Source organism: Rhinoraja longicauda, chromosome 8 (assembly GCF_053455715.1).
Source record: "Rhinoraja longicauda isolate Sanriku21f chromosome 8, sRhiLon1.1, whole genome shotgun sequence".
Taxonomy (NCBI): domain Eukaryota; kingdom Metazoa; phylum Chordata; class Chondrichthyes; order Rajiformes; family Arhynchobatidae; genus Rhinoraja; species Rhinoraja longicauda.
In genome coordinates, this window is record NC_135960.1 from 10,039,336 (window position 1) to 10,064,718 (window position 25,383).

The following is a 25,383-nucleotide window of genomic DNA, read 5'->3' on the forward strand; positions in this document are numbered from 1 at the left end:
ATCAGCCATGATCGCATTGAATGGCGGTGCTGGCTCGAAGGGCTGAATGGCCTACTCCTGCATCTATTGTCTATTGTCTAAAGTGCTGGAGTAACTCAGCGGGTCATGCAGCATTTCTGGATAAAAAGCATTGGTAACATTTTGAGTCGGAACCCTTCTTCTGAGGAGGTGCTGCATGACTGGCTAAGCTACTCCAGCATTCTGTGTCTACCTTTGGCTATTCCTACGCAAGTGATAGGTGGACACAGGTGACCAAGGGTTTTGAAAGTCAGACGGGTGGAGGAAGTGACAAAGGCTGGATGTGAAAAGAAGACACGAGGGTGTCAGATAAGGAGAGAAGAGGAATGAAATGTCAAGCCAGAGGGAAGGATATTGGTGGAAGGGTGAAGGGGGGGAGAGTGAAAAGAGGGGGTAATAAAAGAGAAACTTGTGATGGGTTGGTACATTGAACGTGTGAAGGAGAGGAAAGGAGAAAGGAGACTGGGAGGCTGGGAGATAGAGGGTGAAATGGGTAAGAAGAAGTTTGCTTTTTACAAGACGAGTCCTTTTAACCAGCAGTCTATCCACCTGCTGAAAGAAAATACATTGTAGGACTTTTGGGAAAAAGCAAAGGAATGGGACCGATTGGGATTTCTCCATAGAGAATGGTCATGGACTCGATGGGTTAAATAGTATTGTGGCAATTCTATGCCTCCATGGCAGCAGAGTGGCTCAGCTGGAAGAGTCACTGCCTCAGTGTGTCAGAGGATGGGTTCGATCCTGACCTCGGGCGCTATCTCTGTGGAGTTATAAGAAAATAACTGCAGATGCTGGTACAAATCAAAGGTAATTATTCACAAAATTCTGGAGTAACTCAGCAGGTCTGGCAGCATCTCAGGAGAGAAGGAATGGGTGACGTTTCGGGTCGAGAACCTTCTTCAGACGGCTGATGGGGTGGAAGGAGAGAACAAGGGGGACCCAACCCATTTGCAAGTGGAAGTATTTTTCGTTGTTCTTCCTGTCAAGAAACTAAGAAACATAGAAAATAGGTGCAGGAGGAGACCATTTGGCCCTTTGATCCAGCACCACCATTCATTGTGATCATGGCTGATCATCTACAATCAGTAGCCTGTGCCTGCCTTCTCCCCATTTACCTTGATTCCACTAGCCCCTGGAGTTCTATCTAACTCTCTTTTAAATTCATCCAGTGAATTGGCCTCCACTGCCTTCTGTAGCAGAGAATTCCACAAATTAACAACTCTCTGGGTGAAAAAGTTTCTTCTCACCTCAGTTTTAAATGGCCTCCCCTTTATTCTTAGACCGTGTCCCCTAGTTCTGGACTCCCCCAACATTGGGAACATTTTTCCTGCATCTAGCTTGTCTAGTCCTTTTTTAATTTTATACGTCTCTATAAGATACCCTCTCATCCTTCTAAACTCCAGTGAATACAAGCCCAGTCTTTCCAATCTTTCCTCATATGACAGTCCCTCCATTCCGGGGTTAACCTCGTGAACCTACGCTGCACTGCCTCAATAGCAAGGACGTCCTTCCTCAAATTAGGAGGCCAAAACTGCACACAATGCTCCAGATATGGTCTCACCAGGGCCCTGTAGAACTGCAGAAGGACTTCTTTGCTCCTGTACTCAAATCCTCTCGTTATGAAGGCCAACATGCCACCATTTTGTGTTCATCAATCCTCAATTCCCCCAAAATTTAACTAAACCAGGCAAGATAGTCTTCTCCCACAATTATAATTCCAATTTCTCGACAGATCTTTGAAAATCGCCTGTGCACAGTCAGATTAGTTCTGTTGGGTAATGATTAGAACTACGTACAATATTCCAGTTGTGCCTTAACTGCTATTGTGTGCAGTGCCAGCCACCCTGCCATCAATGGTGGTGCATCGGTAGAGTTGCTGCATTAGGGACCCGGGTTCGATCCTGACTTCAGGTGCTGTCTGTAGGGGGTTGGTACATTCTACCCGTGACCGCGTGACCTTTCTCTGGGTGCTCCGGTTTCCAACCACACTCTGAAGACGTACCGTACAGATTTGTTGGTTTATTGGCTTCGGTAAAGGTTGTAAATTGCCCCTAGTGTGTAGGACAGTGCTAGTGTAGATGAATCGCTGGTTGGCGTAGACTTGGTGGGCCAAAGTGCCTGTTTCCACGAGGTATCTCTAAAATAAACTAAAAAGTACTATTGTGAGGTTGCCAGAACTACACATAGTAGTATTCCAGCCACGGCCTAATTATTATTGTATGCAGTGCTAGCAACCTTGAAGTTATAGTCTACACCTTACCCAATAAAGGGCAAAATATCATATACCCACCTTATCCATGTTATCTGCACAATCTCCACAAGGCATTCCTACTTTGAAGAAGCTTCCCTCCACAAACAAAAATATTAATTTCCCACCACTCCTGCACCTGTTGTCAGCAGGAATCTTAGACTTGGGTGGTGTAATAGGTTCAGTGCTCAGGTTGTTGGGTTTGCTCTGCCTTAGGGTTAAGAATAAGTTAGTCATTTTATTTCCATCTGCTTGCAAGCTCCATTGGTTTGAGATGGGCTGCCAGATGGTATTTCTTGAGGTGCCATCTGCCTTAATGGGTGATACACTGAAGGTCTCTTCTTTCCATTGACAGCTCCAAACTACTGCTCTCTCTCTCTCTCTCTCTCTCTGTGTCTCAGGGGAAAGTCCTTCATCCCTTCATCCATCTATCGCAGTAAACTCTGATTTCCTGAAGCGTGAAAACTGTCAAGAGAGCAAATAAAACTGGATCTGAATAAATAAAAGGTTGGGTAAGGGGTGCGGCACAGTGGCGCAGCGGTAGAGTTGCTGCCTTACAGCGCCAGAGACCCGGGTTCGATCCTGACTCTGGGAGCTGTCCCTACGGAGTTTGTACGTTCTCCCCGTGACCTGCGTGGGTTTTCTCCGGGAGCTCCAGTTTTCTCCCACACTCCAGAGACATGCAGGTTTGTAGATTAAGAATTAATCTACAAACCTGAGGTATTTATTTCACAAAATGCTGGAGTAACTCAGCAGGTCAGGCAGCTAGATTCAGTCTGAAGAAGGGTCTCGACCCGAAACGTCACCCATTCCTTCTCTCCTGAGATGCTGCCTGACCTGCTGAGTTACTCCAGCATTTTGTGAAATAAATACCTCAGGTTTGTAGATTCAGTGGCATGGTAAAATTGTAACAATTGTCCCCAGTATGTGGCATAGTGTTAATGTGCGGGGATCGCTGGTCGGTGCAGACTCGGTAGGCCAAAGGGCCTTTTTCTGTATCTCTAAAATAATCTAAACAAAGTTATAAAATATCAATTGAATTCATGTAAATTTCCCTGCAATATTGTCCCAACAATAAATAAGATAACTATAACAAATAATACACATAGGTAGTTTTGATGAAACAATTCAAAACTTTGAAGCAATGTTTAGGCCGATTAGAAACTGAAATAATTGGAAACCTTTAAATAACTGCATTTCCCAAGCTCAAGAATCTTGTTCATCTCCCATTTCCTTCATCCTTTCTAAATCCTTTCTATCTCTCTACCTGTAGACTTTAGAGGCAGCGTGCAAACAAGCTCTTCGGCCCACAAAGTCAGCGTCGACAGCACCTGTAGTCAGGATCGAACCTGGGTCTCTGACGTTGTAAGGCAGCAACTCTACCGCTGCGCCACCATTCTGCCCCCCTTATTTTCCTTACAACAGAGGAAGACCATTCAGCCCCTCAACCCTATGCTGGCTCTCAGAGCAATCCCATCAATCCCATTCCTCATGTTTGAGATTATTCAGAGGTTTTCACCCAGAGAGTTGTGAATCTGCCAAACTCTCTGTCAAAGAAGGCAGTGGAGGCCAATTCACTGAATGGATTCAAGAGAGAGCTAGATAGAGCTCTTAAGGATAGTGGAGTCAGGGGGTATGGGGAGAAGGCAGGAACGGGGTACTGATTGAGAATGATCACATTGAATGGTGGTTCTGGCTCAAAGGGCCGAATGGCCTACTCCTGCACCTATTGTCTATTGTATTCAAGAGAGAGTTAGATATAGCTCTAGGGCTAATGGAATCAAGGGATGTGGGGAGAAGGCAGGAACGGGGTACTGATTTTGGATGATCAGCCATGATCATATTGAATGACGGTGCTGGCTCGAAGGGCCGAATGGCCTACTCCTGCACCTATTTTCTACGTTCCTATGTTTCTATGTCATAACATTGTGTGAAAGGGGCAGCCCATTAATTCAAAGCAACAACCAGTCTTCAAAATATCCAGGATAATGTACATTGAATGCAGAGATTAGTTTGAAATTTAAAGGGCAGCCTTTCAAATAGGTAAGTAGTTTACTCACATGAACTTGACTCATGCTTGTATGCATCTGCTGACTAGAGATGGGGTTTGTAAATTCATGAGTTATAGGAGCAGAATTAGGCCATTCCGTCCATCAAATCTACTCCGCCATTCAATCACAGCTGATCTATCTTTTCCTCCCAACTCTATTCTCCTGCATTCTCCCCAAAACCCCGGAAACCCGTACTAATCAAGAATCGATCAATCTCCGCCTGAAAAATATCCATTGACTTGGCCTCCAAAGCTGTCTGTGGCAATCAATTCCACAGATTCACCACCCTCTGACGAAACAAATTCCTCCTCATCTCATCCGTACAGACAGAATCCTTAGTCAGGATCGAACCCGGGTCGATGGCTCTGGAAGGCAGCAACTCTACTGAGATGAGGAAAAACTTTTTCAGTCAGAGAGTTGTGAATCTGTGGAATTCTCTGCCTCAGAAGGCAGTGGAGGCCAATTCTCTGAATGCATTCAAGAGAGAGCTAGATAGAGCTCTTAAGGATAGCGGAGTCAGGGGGTATGGGGAGAAGGCAGGAACGGGGTACTGATTGAGAATGATCAGCCATGATCACCTTGAATGGCGGTGCTGGCTCGAAGGACCGAATGGCCTCCTCCTGCACCTATTGTCTATTGTCTATTGAGTAGAATTAGGCCATTCGGCCCATCAAGTCTATTCTGCCATTCAATCATGGCTGATCTATCTTTCCCTCCTGACCCCATTCTCCTGCCCATGAACTCTGACACCTGTACTAATCAAAAATCTATCTATCTCTGCCTTAAAAAATATCCACTGACTTGGCCTCTACAGCCTTCTGTGGCAAAGAATTCCACAGATCCACCACCCTCTGACAAAATAAATGTCTCCTCATCTCCTTCCTAAAAGAACGACCTTTAATTCTATGACCACTAGTCCTAGACTCTCCCACTAGTGGAAACACCCTTTCCACATCCACTCTATCCAAGCCTTTCACTATTCTGTATGTTTCAATGAGATCCCCCCTCATTCTTCTAAACTCCAGCTAGTACAGGCCCAGTGCCACCAAACACTCATCATAGGTTAACCTTCTCATTCCTGGGATCATACTTGTAAACATCCTCTGGACCCTCTCTGGAGCCAGCACATCCTTCCTCAGATATGGTGCCCAAAAGTGCTCACAATACTCCAAATGTGGCCTGACCAGCGCCTTATAGAGCCTCAGCATCACGTCCCTTTCTAAAGATCTCCTTTCTAAAGCTTTCACTGTGTCAACAAGATGAATAGCCAAAGCTGACAGCTATAACGGATTATACTGCTGTTTCAGTTTTGTTCCATTTCTTTCATTGCCTCACCCGCAACAGAAACAATGCATCGAACTCTGCTGACCACAGCCAATGCCAAGATCTGAGAAAGAATGCAGCACAGTGGCGCAGCTGGGAGAGCTTGGGTTCGATCCTGACATTGGGTGCCGCCAGAGTGGAGTGTGCGTCCTCTCCCTATGACCGTGTGGGTTTCCTCCTGGTGCACTGGTTTCCACTACATGTCAAAGACGTGTGGGTTTGTTGGTTAATTGGTCTCTGTAAAATTTCCGCCTCCTGTGCTCGGAGTGAGTGCGAAAGTCAGAATACATAGTACTAGTGATTGTTGGGCAACATGGACGCGGTGGGCAGAATGGCCTGCTTCTGTGCTCTACCACTAAACCAAACAACCAAACCAAACCAATGAACACGATACGATACGATAGAACTTTATTTATCCCAGAAGGGAAATTGATCTGCCGACAGGTCAGTAAACACAAAATACATGAACCGTGAAATGAAAGTGATGAGTGGAAAGGATTGGGGATGTGCGAAGATTGGGGGGGAGGGGGGGGAGCCTGTCAACCACATGACAGAAAGGGGAGGAGTTGTACACTTTGATAGCCACAGGGAAGAAGGATCTCCTGTGGCGTTCTTGGTGGAACCAGTCTGTTACATAGAAACATAGAAAATAGGTGCAGGAGGAGGCCATTCGGCCCTTCGAGCCAGCACCGCCATTCATTGTGATCATGGCTGATCGTCCACAATCAATAACCCGTGCCTGCCTTCTCCCCATACCCCTTGATTCCACTAGCTCCCAGAGCTCTATCTAACTCTCTCTTAATTCCATCCAGTGATTTGACCTCCACTGCCCTCTGTGGCAGAGAATTCCACACATTCACAACTCTCTGGGTGAAAAAGTTCCTTCTCACCTCAGTTTTAAATGGCCTCCTCTTTATTCTAAGACTGTGGCCCCTGAAGAGTTGCTGAAGGTACTCTAAGTAGTATAAGAAGATAACTGCAGATGCTGGTACAAATCGAAGGTTTTTATTCACAAAATGCTGGAGTAACTCAGCAGGTCAGGCAGCATCTCGGGAGAGAAGGAATGGGTGACGTTTCGGGTCGAGACCCTTCTTCAGACTGATGTCAGGGGAGCGGGACAAAGGAAGGATATAGGTGGAGACAGGAAGATAGAGGGAGATCTGGGAAGGAGGAGGGGACGGGAGGGACAGAGGAACTATCTAAAGTTGGAGAAGTCGATGTTCATACCACTGGGCTGCTGAAGGTACTCCTCCGGTTGATCCGTGTGTCATCACTGAGAGAATTGCAAGTTTAGATTAAAGAACCTGAGGGCTGTTCACCCGAGAGAAATTAGCTTTGAGAGCAGATTTGGTAGAAATGCATAAGATCATGATGGTGCGACACTAACATACCTGCATTTCGCACCACTCGTGGCTGCATGTTCTAGCCACCCACCAGTCTCTGTATAAAATACCTGTCCCACACTTCTCCTTTAAACTTTGCCTTTCATCTTCAACTTTCCAGCTATTGTTTAGTTTAGTTTAGAGATACAGCAGTGAAACAGGCTCTTCGGCCCACCGAATCCGCGCCAACCAGTGATCCCCGCAAACTAACGCTATCCGACACATACTAGGGAAAATTTCCAATTTTACCAAGCCAATTAACCTACAAACCTATACACCTTTGGAGTGTGGGAGGAAACTGGAGCTCCCGGAGAAAACCCACGCAGGAGAGAATGTAAAAACTCCATACAGACAGCACCCGTACTCAAGATCGAACCCGGGTCTCTGGCGCTGTAAGACAGCAACTCTACCGCCGCGCCACCGTGCCTCCCAGTCTTTGACATTTCCACCCTGAGAAAAAGGTCCTGATTGTTTACTCTATCTACGTCTCCGATAATTTGATGTACTTCTATCAGGTCTCCTCTCAGCTTACAACGCTCCAAAGAAAACAAGTTAACTTGGCTCAACCTCTCACACAAAGGGTGGTGGGAGTACGGAACCGGCTGCCAGAGGAGGTAGTTGAGCCAGGGACGATCGTAACGTTTAAGAAGCAGTTAGACAGGCACAAGGATAGGACAGGTTTGAAGGGATGTGGGCCAAACACAGGTAGGTGGGGCTCGTGTAGCTGGGACATGTTGGCCGTTGTGGGCAAGTTGGGCTGAAGGGCCTGTTTCCGCATTGTATCGCATAAATTCTCCATGTCTTTTTTCAGTGTAGACAATACAAGATTGTCCAACCTCCATGCAATCATTTGGTGGCATGATTAGCTTCATTCTTCAATGTTTTGGTTCAATGAATGAATGAATGAATGAATGATTAAGTTTATTGGCCAGGTATGTTCATATATAAGGAATGTGCCTTGGTGCTCCGCTCACAAATGACAACACAAACATCCAGTTAACAATTGAGAATAAAGCATAACCACATCAAGACAATAAGGATACACCATTACGGTCTAAACATGTGGGTGAAAATAAACCAGAGCAAAAAAGAGACTACAGACTTTGGTTATTGAGTAGAACTATCACTGTTGGAAAAAAAGCTATATTTATGTCTGGCTGCGCCTGCTTTGATTCAAAGTATTTGGTGTCCGGTTTTGAGGGTTGCTTCTTTAGGCTGACAAGAGCTTACTTCTGATGCCAGCTGCTGGGTCATGTTGAAATATGTGCCCAACTCTAATGCAATTGTCGGACAATAGGATCTAATTAACAGAACTCTTTTTTATCTCGTTTCTGCGGTGCCACATTTTACCGGCAATTTAATGTCAGTGTTTCCTTAGCAACATTCTAATTAAGTTGAGTTTTCGGGGAAACTGAGATGTACTTATTTTTACAAGCAGATCTGAAACCTCTGAACTCCACCACAGTTCAATAGGCTGGAAATAAAAACAGGAGTGCAATAGCTCATCAGACAGATGTCTCCATTTTATGTTTCTTAAGTGCTCTAATACTATTGTGACATTATTTAATGTTAGATTATTAAAAATAATTCATACAACTTTGCATTAGTGGTGGCGAATGCCTTTTCAACAGGACAGTGAATGCTCATAAGTTTACTCTTGTAAGGGGAACTTGTTATACTTGAAGATATTACCAGTTTTTTTAAGCACTCAACAAGAAAAGAGACCAGCCATCATTGAACATCATGAATTGGCATTCAAAGAATAGAAGACAAGCCTTAAACTAATTAAATTAAATAGATGTTCAATCTATGAAATAGATCAAGTAGAATTGAATTAAATAAGGCTGATATTCTACAGGTCATGGAGTCATAGACTGATACAGTGCGGAAACAGGCCCTTCGGCCCAACTTGCCCACATCGGCCAACAATGTTCCAGCTGCACTAGTCCCACTTGCCTGCGCTTGGTCCATATCCCTCCAAACCTGTCCTATCCATGTACCTGTCTAACTGTTTCTTAAACGATGGTATAGTCCCATCTTCAACTACCTCCTCTGGCAGCTTGTTCCATACACCCACCACCCTCTGTGTGAAAAAGTTACCCCTCAGATTCCTACTAAATCTTTTCCCCTTCACCTTGAACCTATGTCCCCTGGTCCTCGATTCCCCTACTCTGGGCAAGAGACTGTGCATCTATCAGATCTATTCATCTCATGATTTTGTACACCTCTATAAGATCATCCCTCCTCCTCCTACACTCCATGGAATAGAGACCCAGCCTACTCAACCTCTCCCGATGGCTCACACCCTCTAGTCCTGGCTACATCCTCGTTAATCTTTTCTGAACCCTTTCAAGTTTGACAATATCTTTCCTATAACATGGTGCCCAGAACTGAACACAATATTCTAAATGTGGTCTCACCAATGTCTGATACAACTGCAACATGACCTCCCAACTTCTATACTCAATACGCTGACTGACAAAGGCCTATATGCCAAAAGCCTTTTTGAACACCTTATCTACCTGCGACTCGACCTTCAAGGAACTGTGCACCTGCACTCCTAGATCCCTCTGCTCTACAACACTCCCCAGAGGCCTACAATTTACCGTGTATGTCCTGCCCTTGTTAGACATCCCAAAATGCAACACCTCACACTTCTCTGTATTAAATTCCATCAACCATTCCTCAGCCCACCTGGCCAATTGATCCAGATCCTGCTGCAATATTTCACAACCATCTTGACTATCTGCAAAGCCACTCACTTTTGTATCATCAGCAAACTTGCAAAACTTGTCCTGTATGTTCTCAACCAAATCATTGATGTAGATGACAAACAGTAACGGACCCAGCACCGAACCCTGAGGCACACCACTAGTCTCAGGCCTCCAGTCCGAGAAGCAACCTTCCACCATCACCCTCTGCCTCCTTCCATGGAGCCAATTTGCTATCCATTCAGCTATCTCTCCTTGGATCCCATGCGATCTAACCTTCCAGACCAGCCTACCATGCGGAACCTTGTCGAATGCCTTACTGAAATCCATGCACACAACATCTACAGCTCTGCCCTCATCGACTTTTTTGGTCACGTTTTCAAAAAAATCAATCAGATTTGTGAGACACGACCTCCCATGTACAAAACCATGCTGACTGTCCCTAATCAGCCCTTGCCCATCCAAATGCCTTTATAACCTATCCTTCAGAATACTCGCTAGTAACTTACCAACTACAGATGTTAAGCTCACCAGCCTATAGTTCCCAGCATTTTCCTTGCAGCCCTTCTTGAATTAAGGCACATTTGCCACCCTCCAGTCTTCCGGCACCTCTCCTGTATTTAAACAGGGCTTCCGCAATTTCCTCTTTAGTTTCCCGCAATCTCCTCGGATATATCTGATCAGGTCCTGGAGATTTGTCTACCTTCACACACGATAGTACCTTCAGTACTTCTTCGACGTTAACACTGACTGCTCTCAAGGCACTTCCACTAACTGCTGCAATTTCCTCCAGCCTACTCTCTTTCTCCTCGGTAAATACAGAGGAGAAATACGCATTAAGGACCTTGCCCATCTCCTGTGGCTCCACACACAGGTGAACACTTTGATTCCTACGAGGTCCCGCTCTCTCTCTAGTCAACCTTATCAATATACTAAAACTCTTTGTTTGTTTGTTCCTGAATTGCAGCCAAAACGGTACACGATAGCGTGACAATTTTTGGCCTACCTGACTCACCGTTGACCCTTTGGTGCTAATGGAAGATGCTTCATTGAAATCAGTGTTATATTTTAAAAGTTATTCACATTTCAAAGTTTAAATCTATCTCCTAGGGAAGGAGGGGGAGGGGGGGGAGAGGGAAGGGGAGGAGGGGAGGGAGGGGGGAGGGAGGGGGGAGGGAGAGGGGAGAGGGGGGAGAGGGGGGAGAGGGGGGAGAGGGGGGAGAGGGGGGAGAGGGGGGAGAGGGGGGAGAGGGGGGAGAGGGGGGAGAGGGGGGAGAGGGGGGAGAGGGGGGAGAGGAGGGGGGAGAGGAGAGGGGAGAGGGAGTGGAGAGGGAGTGGAGAGGGTGCTACACCAATGCAGGAGAGGTTTGGGCCCAACGGGGGGAGGGGGGAGAGGGAGACCCAGTCTGAAGAAGTGTCTCAACCTGAAACGTCGCCCATTCCTTCTCTCCAAAGACGCTGCCTGTCCCGCTGAGTTACTCCAGCATTTTGTATCTATCTATCTTCGATTTAAACCATCATCTGCAGTTCTTTCCTACACAAGCGCTTTGAGAGGTTGGATATGGCTCACATCAACTCCTACCTCAGCAAGAACCTGAACCCACTACCGCCACAATAGATCGATGAGGGATGTGATCTCTTTCGCTCTCCACTCTGCACTGGACCACTTGGACAATAAAAAAAAACATACTTGGGCTGCTGTTCATAGATTTCAACACCATCCTCCACTCCAAACTTGTTACCAAGCTCAGGGTCTCTGTGCATCCCTTTGCAGCTGGATCCTTGACTTCCTCATCAACAGAACACGATCGGTACAAATTGGAAATATCACTTCCTCCTCAATAACCATCAGCACAGGGGCAACTCAAGGCTGCGTGCTCAGTCCCCTACTCTTCCCGCTTTTCCAATTTGTGCCATGAGCACCTTTGGGATCAATCTTGCTGCGTCTCATCCATGTGGACACCCTCAGCGACATCGTCTTAAAACATGATATTGTAGACCATGTGGGTGACTTAATTTTATGGTGGAATCATAAATGGAATGGTTAATGAGTTGCCACAAATCACTGAATTGATTCGTTTTTTCTGGAACCATTCAACTCTAGCCCTGCGTCGCCATTTAATTTCCGCCGTCTTCCATTATTTCTTTAATTTTTTTGTTATTAAGTTACATCGAACAATGAACATAGAACAGTACAGCACAAGAACAGGCCTTTTGGAACTCAATATCCATGCCGAAAATGATGCCAAATTGAACTAATCTCCTCTCCCTACAGGCCCTCCATCTCCCTCCATTCCCATAAATCTATATACTAAAACTCTTGTTTGTTTGTTCCTGAACTACAGCCAAAACAGTACACGATAGCGCAACAATTTTAGGCCCACCTTACTCACCTTCGTCCCTTTGGTGCTAATGGAAGAGGTTTCATTGAAATCGGTGTTATATTTTTTAAGTTATTCACATTTTAAAGTTAAAATCTGTCTCCTAGGGAGGGCGGGAGAAGGGATGGAGGGAGGATAAGGGGTGTTGAGGGGGATGCAGTTGGGAGGGGGAGGCGGGTGGAGGAGGGAGGAGGGAGGGGGAGAGGTTGTGTAGGGAGGGGGAGGGGGTGGAGGAGGGAGGGAGGGGAAGGGGTGAGGTGGGAGGGAGGGGGAGAGAGGAAGGGTGACAAGGGGAAGGAGAGGGTGCTGCACCAATGCAGGAGAGGTTTGGACACCCCTGGTCTAGAATCTCCTAGTTTTTTTGCATGTGAAAGTTGTAATGTTTCTCCAGATGATCTGCAGATTTGCTTTCCTTGATTTAATCTTCAATCATTTTTTTGCCTACCACCACAATAATTAGCGTGGGTTTTTAATCCGAGACCTCTGGTTTCCCTCCCACACTCCAAAGGCGTACAGGTTTGGCTTGGTATAATTGTAACTGGCCCCCAATGTGTGTGGGAAAGTGTTACTGTGTGGGGATTGCTGGTCGGCGCAGACACAGTGGCCCAAAGGTCCTGTTTCAACGTTGTCACTCTGAACTAAACTAAACTAAAGTCGGCATTTGGAAATAAAAACATAAAATAGTTTTCGATTCCATGATAATACATTCCAACAAATTTCTGCCTGCATTGAGTTTCAAGTCTTTCAGAATATTTGTTTTTTTCTACATCTGAAACTATAGACCCCATTATAGGGTTTATTAATCACACAAGACATATTCTTGGTAACCTCAATCTTTTGAAAATCTTACCATAATGTGTATCTGAGGTTTGCGTCTCTTGGCCAAATCGATCATATTTACTCCATTGTAATAGAGGTTTTCAATGCAGCCATGGAAGTTTTTCCTCTGATAAGTCACTGATTTTCCTGGAACTGGGATCCCTCCAAAGCTGAGCTTTGAAAGAAAAGGAGAAATGAATACAGAATGATTATAATGGTATTTCTTCATGAACTAAAATGCTAAAGAATACATAAAATATTGAGTAGGAAAATTTCTACCTCTTCCACATTACAACATCTCTACATCGGCGAGATCAAGCGCAGGCTCGGCGATCGTTTCGCTCAATACCTGCGCTCAGTTTGTCTCAACCAACCTGATCTCCCGATGGTTCAGCACTTCAACTCCCCCTCCCATTCCCAAACTGTCCTTTCTGTTCTTTTCTAACTTCAGATAGTCCCTGCTTTCCCTCTCTTTCTCCACCCCATTCCCAGTTCTCCCACTAGTCTTCTTGTCTCCGACTGCATCCTATCTTTGTCCACCCCCCCCCCTGACATCAGTCTGAAGAAGGGTCTCGACCCGAAATGTCACCCATTCCTTCTCTCCAGAGGTGCTGCCTGACCCGCTGAATTACTCCAGCATTTTGGGTCTACCCACAAAATAATGAGAATTAGTTTGAACAATTCTAAACCGTTCATACAGCAATTTATTTATGATCGCAAATGCATCATTTTTCAATTGTAATGCAGTAGCTGAGAGATATTTCCGTCCGACTGCTAAAAAGTGTCAGGGGTTACGGGGAGAAGGCAGGCGAATGTGGTTAGGAGGGAGAGATAGATCAGCCATGATTGAATGGCGGAATACACTTGATGGGCCGAATGGCCTAATTCTGCTTCTATCACTTACGAATTTATGAAAAGTAATTTAATTCAGTACTTATTTCTGTAATATTATCATAAGGTCAAGAGTATTTGTGTTCATCTGATAACACACTTGGACGTGATAACCAAACATCTATGCTCAAGGATGTTATTTAGCCTACGGAATGAAGTTCTCACAGGAAGTTTAATCCCTTTCTGCCCAAATCCAGAGGAGGTTTACAAGAATGATTCCAGGAATGAGTGGGTTAGAATATGATGAGCGTTTGACAACACTGGGCCTCTATTCGCTGGAGTTTAGAAGGTTCAGGGGGGACCTCATTGAAACTTACAGAATAATGAAAGGCACAGATAGAGTGGATGTGGAAAGGATGTTTCCACTGGTGGAATCTAGTCGAGGACCAGAGGTCATAGCCTCAGAATTAAAAGGCGCCCTTTAGAAAGGAGGTGAGGAGGGACTTCTTTAGTCAGAAGGTAGTTGATCTGTGGAATGCAGAGGGCTGTGGAGGCCAAGTCAGTGGATATTTTTAAGGCAGAGATAGACAAATTCTTGATTGGAATGGGTGTCAAGGGTTATGGGGAGAAGGCAGGAAAATGGGATTAGGAGGCAGAGATCAGCCATGATTGAATGGCGGAGTTGTCTCAATGGGCCCAATGGCCTAATTCTACTCTAACTTGTAAACTTGTGAACGTGAACAGTAAAATAGTGTAAATTATATACTAGGAAAATAACTGCAGATGCTGGTTCAAATCGAAGGTAGACACAAAATGCTGGAGTAACTCAGCGGGTCAGGCAGCATCTCAGTCTGAAGAAGGGTCTCGACCTGAAACGTCGCCCATTCCTTCTCTCCTGAGACGCTGCCTGATCCGATGAGTTACTCCAGCATTTTGTGTCTACCTTAAATTATATACTGTGCATTTTAGCCTGCCTATTGGTTTTAAAGCTGCAGTTGATCAAATAACCACTTCTTTACTATAATCATCATTGCTGCATGGTATATTGTTTGTATATCTTCCAGGAATGGAATTCTGGTTATGTTGCGATGCCCTCCGCAACCAATGCCATGTGGTACTCAGTCTTTAGTCAAAGAATGATTACACCAGAGTGCGCCCAGAAGGCATTTTTGGCATCTATCTTTTAGGTTATATCTTAAAAAGAATGTTTCCAAGTCCTAGCTCATGGCTGAATTAACTTTGCATTCTTCTTTTACCCATTCCTTTATCATTCAGTCACAGGAGAAAATGGCAAGGCCTGCAATGTCCTCATCTGAGGCTTAGGCTCTGCAGAACAGTCAACATAGAAAACATAGAAACATAGAAAATAGGTGCAGGAGTAAGCAATTCGGCCCTTCGAGCCAGCACTGCCATTCAATGTGATCATGGCTGATCATTCTAAATCAGTACCCCGTTCCTGCTCTCTCCCCAAATCGCTTGGTTCCGTTAGCCCTAAGAGCTATATCTAACTATTTCTTGAAAACTTCCAGTGAATTAGCCTCCACTGCCTTCTGTGGCAGAGAATTTCACGGATTCACAACTCTCTGGGTGAAAATGTTTTTCATCTTCTCTGTCCTGAATGGCCTGTCTCTTATTCTTAAACTGTGACCCCTGGTCTGTACTCTCCCCAACATGGGGAACATTTTTCCTGTCCAATCGCTTAAGAATTTTATATGTTTCTATAAGCTCCCCTCTCATCCTTCAAAATTCCAGTGAATACAAGCCCAGTCGATCCATTCTTTCATCGTTTGTCAGTCCCGCCATCCCGGGAATATGGTTCCATGTGGTGGGTTGAATGGCGGAGTGGACTTGATGGGCCGAATGGCCTATTTCTGCTCCGAGAATTTAAGCACTTACCTTGCTTTTATGCGATCAAAAAATGAGATTAAATATTGCATGCTTTGAATCTTGATTGACTGCTGTCCGATTCTGACGAATATTGTTTGCTTATTGCCAGTAAAGTAACTACATTTTAATAATCATTCGCGCCTCGTGTGAATTATTCCGACAGTCCTTCCTTTTTTTTTCATTTCACATTTTCAGCACTTGCAGCTTTTTTGTTTTGCATTTGCCTTCTTCCTCACAAGTCTCACCTCATAATCGATGTCCAGGTAGTCGAACTCTCCCTTGGTTCGGAAGTGCTGCGTGTGCTTATCCACGGTGAAGTTCACCTGCTTGTTGTACCGTTCGATGGTGATGGAGTGCCAGTGCTGGTCGTCCAGCAAGCTCCCCAGGGTGACCGAGGTGTGACCGTTGACGGAGTGCAACTTGGTCTCTCCTGAAACACACAAGGTTCACTTCACAGCTGCACCGCCCCAATAAAACATTCAACCAACCGTTACATAGAGTCATAGAGTGGGAACAGGCGGGATAAGGTGGGATACAGCGTGGGAACAGGTCCATCGGCCCAACTTGCCCACACCAGCCAACACGTCCCAGCTACACTAGTCCCACCTGCCCGCATTTGGTCCATGTCCCTCCAAACCTGCCCTATCCATATACCTGGCTAAATGTTTCTGAAACGTTGGGATTGTCCCTGCCTCAACTACCTCCTCTGGCTGCTTGTTCCATACACCCACCACCCCTTGTGTGGAGAGGTTACGCCTCAGATTCCTATTAAATCTGTTCCCCTTCACCTTATACCAAAAGAATGAATCGACTGGGCTTATATTTACTGGAATTTAGAAGGATGAGAGGGAATCTTGTAGAAGCATATAAAATTCTTAAGGGATTAGACAGGCTAGATGCAGGAAAAATGTTCCCAATGTTAGGGGAGTCCAGAACCAGAGGTCATAGTTTAAGAATAAGGGGTAGGCCATTTAGGACTGAGATGAGGAAAAACATTTTCAGCCAGAGAGTTGTGAATCTGTGAAATTCTCTGCCACAGAAGGCAGTGGAGGCCAATTCACTGGATGTTTTCCAGAGAGCGTTGGATACAGCTTTTAGCTCTAACGGAATCAAGGGATATGGGGAAAAAGCAGGAACGGAGTACTGATTCTGGATGAACAGCCATGACCATATTGAATGGCGGTGCTGGCTCGAAGGGCCAGATGGCCTACTCCTGCAACTATTTTCTATGTTTCTATGTCCTCTGGTCCTTGATTCACCTATTCTGGGCATGAGAGTCTGTGCATCTGTTCCTTTGAAAGAATAATTTGTTTAAAAGTCATTGCCTATCTAATAGATAACCAGCTGAGCAATTTAATCCAAAAAAAATTGTAAAACTGCAATTGTGAAATCAATGGAGAAAACTCAAATGAAATTTTTTTTTTCAAATGGTGGGTTATCCACCTGAAACATTGAATTTGACTGCGGTAACTGAGCCCAATCAACAAGTCTTGTACCACATGAGATGCCAACTGGATCATTCTGTCTCTGTAGACCTTTGAAGAGCATTTTACTTAGTTTGATTGATCTGCTCTTTCCCATAAGACTTACTACTGATGACTTTTCATGTTTATATTCAATTCCCTTTTGTATTTGTTATTGGTTGTGCTTTTATTGCCCTTTGAGGCATTGGATTCCAGATCACGGTGACCCACTGCATTAATAAAAACAGCTCTACCGTTTCCCTCTGCTCTATGTTGTTTTGCTGTTTATCTTAACTCGGTCGTCTGGCAATGGAAAGTATTCCCAGTACAAAATGTCTCCTTGTTTGCATGACCAAAAACTCTCAGAAATCATTGAACCCTCCCAGAATCCCTGAAATATCTCCAAAGACGTACAGGTATGTAGGTTAATTGGCTGGGTAAATGTAAAAATTGTCCCTAGTGGGTGTAGGATAGTGTTACTGTACGGGGATCGCTGGGCGGCACGGACTTGGTGGGCCGAAAAGGCCTGTTTCCGGCTGTATATATATATGATATGATATGATATAGTAACATGCTGTAATTCTTAAAAGAGATCTAATATAACACGAGCCACAAATGTTACAGTAATTTCCCACAACATGGTGCAAACGTCTGCTTTCTCTGGTACAAAAGGTACAAGTTTGAGCATTTTTGTTCATGGATAGGGTGGTCTTCCCCAATGAATTCCACCCTTGTCCCCTCACATCTTTGAAAAACACTATCATAAACTCATAGAGTCATAAAGTCATACAGCATGGAAACTGGGCCTTCAAGCCCAGCTTGCCCACACCAGCCAATGTGGCCCAGCTACAGTAGTTCCACATGCCTGTGTTTGGCCCATATCCTTCTCAACCTGTCCTATCCATATACCTGTCTAACTGTTTCTTTAATGTAGGGATAGTCCCTGCCTCAACTACCTCCACTGGCTGCTTGTTCCATACACCCACCACCCTTTGTGTGGAAAAGTCACTCCTCAGATTCCTATTGAATCGTTTCCCTTTCACCTTAAACCAAAAGAATAGATCGACTGGGCTTATACTCACTGGAATTTAAAAGGATGATTGGGGATCTTATAGAAACATGATAAAATTCTTTAGGGATTGGACAGGCTAGATGCAGGACAAATGTTCCCAATGTTGGGGGAGTCCAGAAGCAGGATTCACAGTTTAAGAATAAAGGGTAGGCCATTTAGGACTGAGATGAGGAAAAACATTTTCAGCCGGAGAGTTATGAATCTGTGGAATTCTCTGCCACAGAAGGCAGTGGAGGCCAATTCACTGGATGTTTTCCAGAGAGAGTTAGATATAGCCTTTAGGTCTAACGGAATCAAGGGATATGGGGTAAAAGCAGGAACAGGGCACTGATTCTGGATGAACAACCATGATCGTATTGAATGGCGGTGTTGGCTCGAAGGGCCAGATGGCCTGCTCCTTCACCCATTTTCTATGTTTCTATGTCATCTGGTCCTTGATTCACCTACTCTGGGCAAGAGAGTCTGTGCATCTGTTCCTTTGAAAGGATAATTTGTTTTGAAACTCATTGCCTAAGTAACAGATAAACAGCTGAGCAATTTAATCCCCCAAAAAATTGTAAAACTGCAATTGTGAAATCAATAGGGAAAACTCAAATGAAAAATAAAAATTCAAATGGTGGGTTATCCACCTGAAACATTGAAATTGACAGCGGTAACCGAGCCCAATCAACAGGTCTTGTAACACATGAGATGCCAACTGGATCATTCTGTCTCTGTAGACCTTTGAAGAGCATTTTACTTAGTTTGATTGATCTGCTCTTTCCCATAAGACTTACTACTGATGACTTTTCATGTTTATATTCAATTCCCTTTTGTATTTATTATTGGTTGTGTTTTTATTGCCCTTTGAGGCATTGCATTCCAGATCACTGTGCACACTGCATTTTTAAAAAACAGCTCTACCTTTTGTCTCTGCTCTATGTTGTTTTGCTGTTCATCTTAACACGGTCGTCCGGCAATGGAAAGTATTCCCAGTACAAAATGTCTCCTTGTTTGCATGATCAAAAACTCTCAGAAATCATTGGACCCTCCCAGAATCCCTGAAATATATTAGTAACATGCTGGTGGATCAGTCTGAAGAAGGGTCTCGACCCGAAAGCTCACCCATTCCCTCTCGCCTTGAAGCTGCCTGACCTGCTGAGTTACTCCAGCATTTTGTGATACCTGTGCTTCTATCTGATCTATTCCTCTCATGATTTTATACATCTTTATAAGATCATCCCTTCTCCTGCGCTCCATGGAATAGAGTCCCAGCCTACTCAACCTCTCCCTATAGCTCAGATCCTCGAGTCCTAGCCATCACTTATCTAAGATTGTTGGATATTTTGTCACTTGACGTGCCTTCAATTCACTTTCCCAAATTGCTCTTCTCTCCAGATAAAGTGTCAATTGCGACAGACTTTACCATTTCGCAGATGCATTGCATTCACTCGCCTCGGATACTCCAACAGCAACCTTGCAATCCGCAAATCCACCACCTAGAAGGAGCTTTAGGAACACGCCCATCTGCAGGATCTTTTCCAAGTCACACACCATCCTAACTTCAAAATAATTTTCTGTTCCCTCATCATCACTGTATTTAAATCCCTAAATCCTCCCTGGCACCACTGTCCGAATACCTTCAGTAGAACTGAATTGCCTTAAATAAGGCACTTCTCAAAGGCAACTTCAAGTAGTCAATGAATGAACGTCTTGCCATTGAAATGACAATGCCCACATCTCTTAAATGAATCAAAGGTAAAATAAACTTTATAGGAAAGATATTGTCAAGCTTGAAAGGGTTCAGAAAAGATTTACGAGGATGTTGCCAGGACTAGAGGGTGTGAGCTGTAGGGCGAGGTTGAATAGGCTGGGTCTCTATTCCATGGAGCGTAGGAGGAAGAAGGGCGACCTTATAGAGGTGTGCGAAATCATGAGAGGAATAGATCGGGTAGATGCACAGAATCTTTTCCCCAGAGTAGGGGAATTGAGGACCAGAGGACATAGGTTCAAGGTGAAGGGGAAAAGATTTAATCGGAATCCGAGCGGTAACTTTTTCACACAGAGGATGGTGGGTGTATGGAACAAGCTGCCAGAGGAGGTAGTATGGTAGTATGCCAGATGAGGTGGTGGGTGTATGGAACAAGCTGCCGAAGGAGGTAGTTGAGGCTGGGACTATCCCATCGTTTAAGAAACAGTTGGACAGGGACATGAGTAGGACAGGTTTGGAGGGTTGTGGACCAAGCGCAGGCAAGTGGGACCAGGGTAGCTGGACATAGTTGGCTGTTGTGGGCGAGTTGGGCCGACGGGGCCTGTTTCCACAATGTATCACTCTATGATTCTATGACTCTATGACTCTAACCTACGTGGTCAAATGTCTCTGATTATGCTTTACTAATGGCACTAAATATACTAAAGACATTGTTAAGTACAATCCTCATTGGTGCATTCGATCATTATCTGGATTATTTGGTATTGTTTATCATCCTGAAGAAGGGTCTCGACCTGAAACGTCACCCATTCCTTCTCTCCCGAGATGCTGCCTGACCTGCTGAGTTACTCCAGCATTTTGTGAATAAATCATTAATGTCAACTCAGTGATGCGACCTATTTTTGGTTCTGCTTTAATCCACCTGATCAGGAGCATTTAATGAGTGATTTGTAAAGGAGAAAAGGGGATTTAAGGGTTAAGGTGTTTGTGACCAAATGCTACATGAAGATGAACTGTCACTAAATTAAAATGCATACCTCAGATGCCGGCAAGTCTACCTCTGTGTAGATGCTGGCTTGAGATTGCAGAAGGGGTGTTGTAATCTTACAAAGGACAGGATACAGATACAGAAGAGCACCGAGTAGACTTGAGCCTCTTAACAATTACCACAAGGTTGAGCCCCAGGAAGATGTGTTTATGTTAATATACTCAATTGTTAACCTCGGACAATGGCCAGTGATAGTGGCTGATGATTCATTGAACTCCCATCCTCTTGCAAGACCACCTGTGTGGGGTGTCTGGTTCTGTTATCACTTCTAAAAACCCATTGTATTTGGTGCATAAAAAGGTTGCTGAAACACTCTGTAAGTGAGTGGGGTCTTCGAGTGGCTGCTGGTATGCGAGCATACTAGTTGCAGCTCTCCCACTCCCGCTGGCGTAATAAAGACTCTAATGTTTTACCACTTTATGGTATTGTTGTCTGTCTATTAGAATCGAACTTTAACAGATTATCTTTCCCACCCACTTTTCTTCAAGGATCTCTCCAAGAGGGCCATTGACAACGCCCAGAGGATTGTCGGCTGCCCTCTACTTACCTTGGAGGACTTACACAGTTCCCGCTGCATCAAAAAATCCCAGAGTATTATAAAGGACATTTCCCACCCCGGACACTCCCTGTTTGAACTGTTACCGTCAGGCAGACGGTACAGATCTACAAGGACAAGGACAAACAGACTTAAAAATAGTTTTTACCCCACTGCTATAAAGGCACTAAATGTAGCCGCCAAGGAACGCAGGGGCGATACATAATAAGAGACTGTGAAATCGACAGAAGGATGTAGGGTTGGGTGTTTATGCGTGCTATTTTCATGATATTTATTTTAGTTGTTTATCTTTTTTAAAATATTTTACCTTGTATGTATCGTTAGCTTTTAGAAATGTTTGAATGGTGCACTGACTGGCTGACATTTTACAATTTCGTTGTACATGGCTCATGTTACAATGACAATAAAGGAACTATTCTATTCTAAGAACTTCCCTCAACCCTCCTCTGCTGCTTTACAAACCACGCAAAGTCTTGTCAGTCGGTGAGAGTGGTAAACCGCTCAAAGGCTCGTTGGTTGCTGGTACCAGGAGCCCGCCCGAAGGCTTGTCGGACGGCGTAACGGGAGGGAACTGGGGACGTCAGACACGAGGGGCAAGGCGCGAGGAACCGCGGTCATACCTTCAGCACCTTCAAGGCAGGTGCTGGAGATATCTTGAATGTGCCCCGGGGGACACAAAGATGGCCGGGTGAGGAAAGGAGAGGGACGTTGGTTCGTGCAGACTGTTCCAGTACTCTGAGCGTGCGGGTGGATCGGACTTTGGACTCTGAATAATGGCGCCAAAAATGGTGGGGCCAGCTTGTGTAGATAGATGCAAAAATAATTTTACTGTGCAAATAAAGCACCATTGAGCCATTGAACATCTGGCAAAAGTGACCTGGAATGTCACAGTGGTTTATAGTATAAGAAAATAACTGCAGATGCTGGTACAAATCGAAGGTATTTATTCACAAAATGCTGGAGTAACTCAGCAGGTCAGGCAGCATCTCGGGAGAGAAGGAATGGGTGACGTTTCGGGTCGAGACCCTTCTTCAGACTGATGTCAGGGGGGCGGGACAAAGGAAGGATATAGTTGGAGACAGGAAGATAGAGGGAGATCTGGGAAGGAGGAGGGGAAGAGAGGGACAGAGGAACTATCTAAAGTTGGAGAAGTCGATGTTCATACCACTGGGATGCAAGCTGCCCAGGCGAAATATGAGGTGCTGTTCCTCCAATTTCCGGTGGGCCTCACTATGGCACTGGAGGAGGCCCATGACAGAAAGGTCAGACTGGGAATGGGAGGGGGAGTTGAAGTGCTCGGCCAACGGGAGATCAGGTTGGTTAAGGCGGACTGAGCGAAGGTGTTGAGCGAAACGATCGCCGAGCCTGCGCTTGGTTTCGCCGATGTAAATAAGTTGACATCTAGAGCAGCGGATGCAATAGATGAGGTAGGAGGAGGTGCAAGTGAACCTTTGTCTCACCTGGAAAGACTGTTTGGGTCAAACAGTGGTTTGACCCAAACCAATAAAGTGGTTTATAGGAACTGTTGATGTCGAGTTGGGCTTCTCAGTACTTGCCTAGGTTGATGTGCAGTAAGAGCTTGCCTTTCTTCAGCTCCAGTGTGATGTAGTCTCCACGTAGGCCCTCTCCGTGCAGCATCACGCCATCACCCTGCATCGTCTTGAACTTCAAAGAGACAATGTCTTTGATCGTGCTCATGCTCTTTTGATTGAATCTGTAAAGCAGGGTGCTTCTGCCATCAAAGTCGGCCACGTCAGATTCTACAGATGGAAGGAATAAAATAAAAATCTGTGAAGTTCCCACTGTTTTATGCAACCCCATGACAATGGTGAACCATAGGGGTCGAATTTCTAATGTACGTGGTCACTGTGATCTTCAGCAGAAGATCTGTGGAGACTCGAGTAATCCTTCAGAAATGTTAAACAGCTTGCACTTTAACCTACAAACATAGAAAATAGGTGTAGGAGTAGGCCATTCGGCCTTTCGAGCCAGTACCGCCATTCAATATGATCATGGCTGATCATCCAAAAACAGTTCCTTCCTTCTCCCCATATCCCTTGATTCCGTTAGCCCTCAGAGCTAAATCTAACTCTCTCTTGTGATCAGAGAATCTTCAAACGAATCTATCTCACTCACCCAGAAGTGCAAACTTAAAATTCCACTCTCTATATCTTCACATGTTACTGAAGTAGGATCTGATCTGCAGATTGAGGACAACAGGCATGTCAACGCGAGATCACCCCAGTTCTCCACTTGGCATCTCAGTCCAGTAAAGTCTGATTAAAGAGAGTCCGAGTGTTTCCAATGAGGTAGATGTTGGAAAACGGTTACAAAATAAGAGGTTGGCCGTTCAGGATTGAGATGAAAAGAAATTCAAAATTTCTGACAAAGGGTCACAAAGAAGTTACTGCACAAAATGAAACATTTCTGACAAAGGTTCACAGACCTGAAACGGCGTGTTTTTCTTTTTCCACAGATGCTGCCTGCCTGACTGAGTTTTTCTGCCACTTCCAGTTTTTGTTTCATGTTTACAGCATCTGAAGTTCTTTTGATTTTCATTTATACCACATTACACTGGTTCCGATAAAAATTATAACAGATTTGTCAAAGTTGATTTCCTTGTCTTAAATGAATGATAGCTCCTTAAATTTATATTAACAGTATATAACCAATCATACTTTCTAATTGCCATGTTATTACTTAGATATTCCAGCATTTTTTTGTGCTACTGGTGCCAGGCTAATTGTTCCACGGTTCACTGTTTTCTCTGTCCTAAGTGATGGAATTACATTTGTCACGTTCCAGTTCCTGCAAATCTATCAGCTTCTAGTCCTATTAGTTCCTCCAAAGTTATTTTTTAATTGTTAACAAAATAACTTTTGTTCAGTTATTCATTCCATTTAGAACTGTTGAACTCCAGTAAAAAAAAACTAAAAGGCCAACATAACTCAGCAGGTCAGGCAGCATCTGTTTGGTATAGTTTAGTTTAATTTATTGTCATGTGTACCGAGGTACAGTGAAAAGCTTTTGTTGCATGTTAACCAGTCAGCGGAAAGACAATACATGATTACAATCAAGCCATTCACAGTGTACAGATATATGATAAGGGAATACATAACGTTTCGTGCAAGATAAAGCCAGTAAAGTCCCGAGGAGGGAATCTGAGGAGGGAATAGACACAAAATGCTGGTCGGCATGGTGGCGCAGCGGTAGAGTTGCTGCCTTACAGCGAATGCAGCGCCGGAGACTCAGGTTCGATCCTGACTACGGGCGCCGTCTTACGGCGTTTGTACGTTCTCCCCGTGACCTGCATGGGTTTTCTCCGAGATCTTCGGTTTCCTCCCACACTCCAAAGACGTACAGGTATGTAGGTTAATTGGCTGGGCAAAATGTAAAAAATTGTCCCTAGTGTGTGTAGGATAGTGTTGATGTGCTGGGGGGGGGATCGCTGGGTGGTGCGGACCCGGTGGGCCGAAGGGCCTGTTTCCGCGCTGGATAAAAAAAATCTAAAAATATAAAAATATAACTCAGCGGGACAGGCAGCATCTCTGGATAGAAGGAATGGGTGACGTTTCGGGCCAAAACCCTTCTTCAGACTGAGCGCCAGGGGAGAGGGATTTACAGAGATAAGGAAGTGTAAGAGATCAAAAGAGATGGTCAGGAAAATGTCGGATAGACCATTGTTAGCTAGGAGAAGGTGACAGCAAAGCAAACCAAGATACAATGTAATCAGACCACACTCAAGTCTGAAGAAGGATCCCAACCCAAAACATCATCTGTTCATTCCCTCCACAGAGGCAGCCTGATCCATTAATTCCTCCTTAAGTTATTTTGTTATCCTCTGCTGAAACATTTCTCCCATTCAGTGTTTGTGTCTTGAAAGACTAGACCTTAGTTGTAAAC

The 25,383-nt window shown here is 44.7% G+C and overlaps 1 protein-coding gene across 1 annotated transcript in view; it reads right to left on the reverse strand.

The window, feature by feature from the left end:
- LOC144595738 (contactin-associated protein-like 5) overlaps positions 1–25,383 on the reverse strand; it is a 644,436-nt gene that overhangs the window by 366,112 nt on the left and 252,941 nt on the right. The window contains exons 5-7 of the mRNA XM_078403317.1: positions 23,037–23,240; positions 15,897–16,081; positions 12,965–13,108 (exon numbers count right to left, since the gene is read on the reverse strand). Of these exons, the coding sequence (XP_078259443.1) occupies positions 12,965–13,108; positions 15,897–16,081; positions 23,037–23,240 (533 nt within the window). The remainder of the gene's footprint in view (positions 1–12,964; positions 13,109–15,896; positions 16,082–23,036; positions 23,241–25,383) is intronic.